At 47.8% G+C, this 3,250-nt stretch overlaps 1 protein-coding gene across 1 annotated transcript; it reads right to left on the minus strand.

Moving 5' to 3' along the window:
• Window positions 1–30: 30 nt before the first annotated feature.
• On the minus strand, window positions 31–3,100 carry LOC114485702 (ubiquitin-like domain-containing CTD phosphatase 1; the record flags this gene model as incomplete). Its single annotated transcript, XM_028487505.2, has 3 exons — window positions 2,966–3,100; window positions 652–841; window positions 31–83 (listed from the first exon to the last, which is right to left on the minus strand). Coding segments are annotated over exons 1-3 (261 nt in total), but the record flags the coding sequence as incomplete, so codon positions are not given.
• Window positions 3,101–3,250: the final 150 nt, after the last annotated feature.

Below are 3,250 nucleotides of genomic sequence, written 5' to 3' on the forward strand. Positions count from 1 at the left end.
GTATGTCCTGCAGGCGAAACGAGCACTCACCTCCATGAACTCGTTGAGAAAGGGGCGTTTCAAGTCGTCCATGCTGCCAGCAACTGCAACAGGACGAGCAGCGCATGCGAAACGACCGACGAAAAATCTTCTAAGAATGGAATAAACAGAGGGGATGGATTTCTGTGTGCATCGAGGAGAAATATTCCAAAAAAACAGAAAAAGTGACGAGGTGAGTTTCCACTCCGACAGAAAAAGACCTTCAAATAACTAAAAACTGACGCCGGTTGCGCGAAGTGTTACGCTGTCGTGACACTCCAAGCCCCTAGATATGTACGCCTTATCAATGAAGCACGTCTGTCAAATACCTGCTGTAAACCAAGGACACATCGTATCGGCAGGAGAAAAGAGCACTTGCGCGTCGCTGAAAGATGTCGTATCACCAAGGCAACAAAGTGATCATCGGCTTTTTCCACTTTCTACGTAGAATATATTGACATACACACACATCCCCTCACATGTATACAGGCACCCCAGAAGACTCTGTGCTAGTAAAAAAACCTATCATCAACGGATACGTAATGAAAGCGCTGAAGCACAAAAAGAAAACTGCAAGCAACAGCACGTTTGGGGGGACGCGCAGCGGCAAGAACACAAACAAGCATATCTCACGAGTTTTGCAATCAAAGAGAGTATAGTCGAGGTCGAGAACCAGCAGCTTCTTCCCTTCACGTGGAGGATGCAGCAGTTGCACATGGGTGGCAGCGACGGCTTTTTCGAGACGCTGCAGATGCAGCGGCGTACGCAGTTCATCACCATCTGCTGTTGGTGCTGCTGCTGTGCCTGCGAAGTCGTCGACAACCTGGAATAAGACAGGCAGAGGCAACATCAAAGTTCTGAAGGATGCAGTGACACCAGCCGCTGCGAGAACCGATCAGCCGTGAACCAGACGTGAATGCCACCGAGCAACGCAGTAACACTACATATGTGTATACAAATATATGTAGCACCCAAATTATCAGGCCAAAAACTGATGACTAGCGCACAACTGGTGGTGATGTAGCTGCAACGTTCAGCAGCGGCAGCCTACACGTAGAAAAAGAGACGCAGCGGCAAGTACTGCAGCAGCACCAGCTGTGACGCAGAACCACGAATTGGCGGAGCAGCAGCAGCAGCGACGCAGAATGACGCACATAGCTGCACGAAGGACAGACGCAGCAGCAGGACTGCGGACGGACGTACGCAGCGGCGGTAAGAGCCAGGCGAACACATGCGGCCGCGGCAGCAGCGGGAAAGCCAGATGCCTCCACTCGATCAGCTCTAGCACCAAACAAGCTGCTGCTAGATATATAGGGGTATACATACATAGGTAGAGACATCCTGCACAATCGTAGACAGTGCACAGCTGTGTACGTATTGCAGTCCAGCTGCATGCAGAATATGCAGTTCTTCGTCCTCCGCACTCAACCACAATTCCTGTTCTCGCTGCAGCAACAGCGACAGAGACTCGCGGGCTTCGGACGACCTTGCAGCAGCAGCAGCAGGATGACGGCAAGAACATTTCCAACTGAGGAGTTGCGGGGGCATCCACACACTATCGAAAATTGTAAGGGGGGGAAGGAAGTTGCGCAACAAAGAGGGGGCTTTTCCGCTACATGAGTGCAAATCTCCTGCGTGACCGACGCCGACAACGTGGGCAGACATGTGCAGCACACGACGGAGGCACAGAAACGTTACGAGAGAGCGTTCGGAGAGACACTTTTTCCTGCAGTGAGTACGTTCGACGATGTGCAGCTATTCACGGCACTTTCTCGTGTTGAAGGATGCACCGTTGTACGTCCTTTAAGAAAGAAGTCGCTTCGAACGCTGCGAAGAAAAAGAGACCTGTCGGTGCACGGTAGAGTGCAGAACCCGCATACGCAAGTACGCACTTAACTGAGAATATACGTGAATGCGTATGTATGTATGTATGTGTGTATTTGTGTGTGTGTACGTACGTGTGTGTATACGCATGTATGTATATGTATGCATGTGTACGCATGCATGTTTATGTATGCATATAGATGTAGGCGTGTACATACGCACGTGTGTGTATATGCATGCTTGTATGTGTATGCATGTAAGTATGTAAATGTGTACTGAGACGCATATATGTACGTGCATGTATGTTTCATGTATTTACATATGTATGTATTCATGTATGTATGGTGTAAGTGTGTATGTATACATGCATATTTAAGGGGATGCAGATAACATATGAAGGTACGTATGTGCACGTACATACTCATGTACGTTCACATATACAAATATATACATATGTGTGCGTATGAGTACGCGTAAACAGTATCGTACGCACGAATGCATATGCACATACAGACATGCATCTGTGCATGTACTTGGCTCACACGTACACTTTTACCGACTCTTTAAACGGGAAGACGTTCGTGTTCAGTGGTACGTTCGCGTGTAGAGCTTAAACCGTTCATGTATCTACATATGCAATACCTGTAAGTACGTATGTATGGATGTGGATATCTGTAGGCCGATATATGCATGACTCCTAAAAGCATATCTGCATCTTCTCGCATGCATGCAGACACGTGTAGACGCACACGTGAGCAGATGTCTGTGTCTCCTGCTCAAAAGATATGCAACATATAAATATGTATACATAGATACGTACTTAAGTGGGTGCACACGTCTACGCGTATGGGCACGTATATATACAGACATATACGTATACGTTAGAGAGTGAGCCCGACATGCAGAACTAAGTAGAATTTCGCGGGTAAATGCCTTTACGAGCACATGCACGTATAGAGATCTGCGTATCCCATTTAATGATATTACTCTACGTGTTTGCGTATACTTGATAACCTTCACATGCCTTGTACATGCAGAATGTTACTGGACGTATTTGTACAGAGGCATGCACGTGTAGAGACGAATATGATTTTTGGCTGCTCCATTCGAATGCCTAACGTACAGAATCGGTAAGAGACATAGCAGCCGCATGAGCAGCGGCAGCAGCAAGAAGATCTGCATCGCTGCTGCCGATCAACAGCAGCTGGTTCTCTTTTTTGAATTTAAGGTGCTGCAAGAGGTCGGTATCCGCTGCGCGATCTCCTGCTGCATTCGTAAATCCAAGGAGCTTCTGCAGCCGCAGTAACAACAGCAGCAACAGCCACAGCAGTAGCAGTGACACCCACAGTAGCAACAGCAGCAGTAGCAACACGAATGACGGTATCAAACAATAGCAACAACAGGGACA

Source organism: Physeter macrocephalus, unplaced genomic scaffold (genome assembly GCF_002837175.3).
Source record: "Physeter macrocephalus isolate SW-GA unplaced genomic scaffold, ASM283717v5 random_2584, whole genome shotgun sequence".
Taxonomy (NCBI): Eukaryota; Metazoa; Chordata; class Mammalia; order Artiodactyla; family Physeteridae; genus Physeter; species Physeter macrocephalus.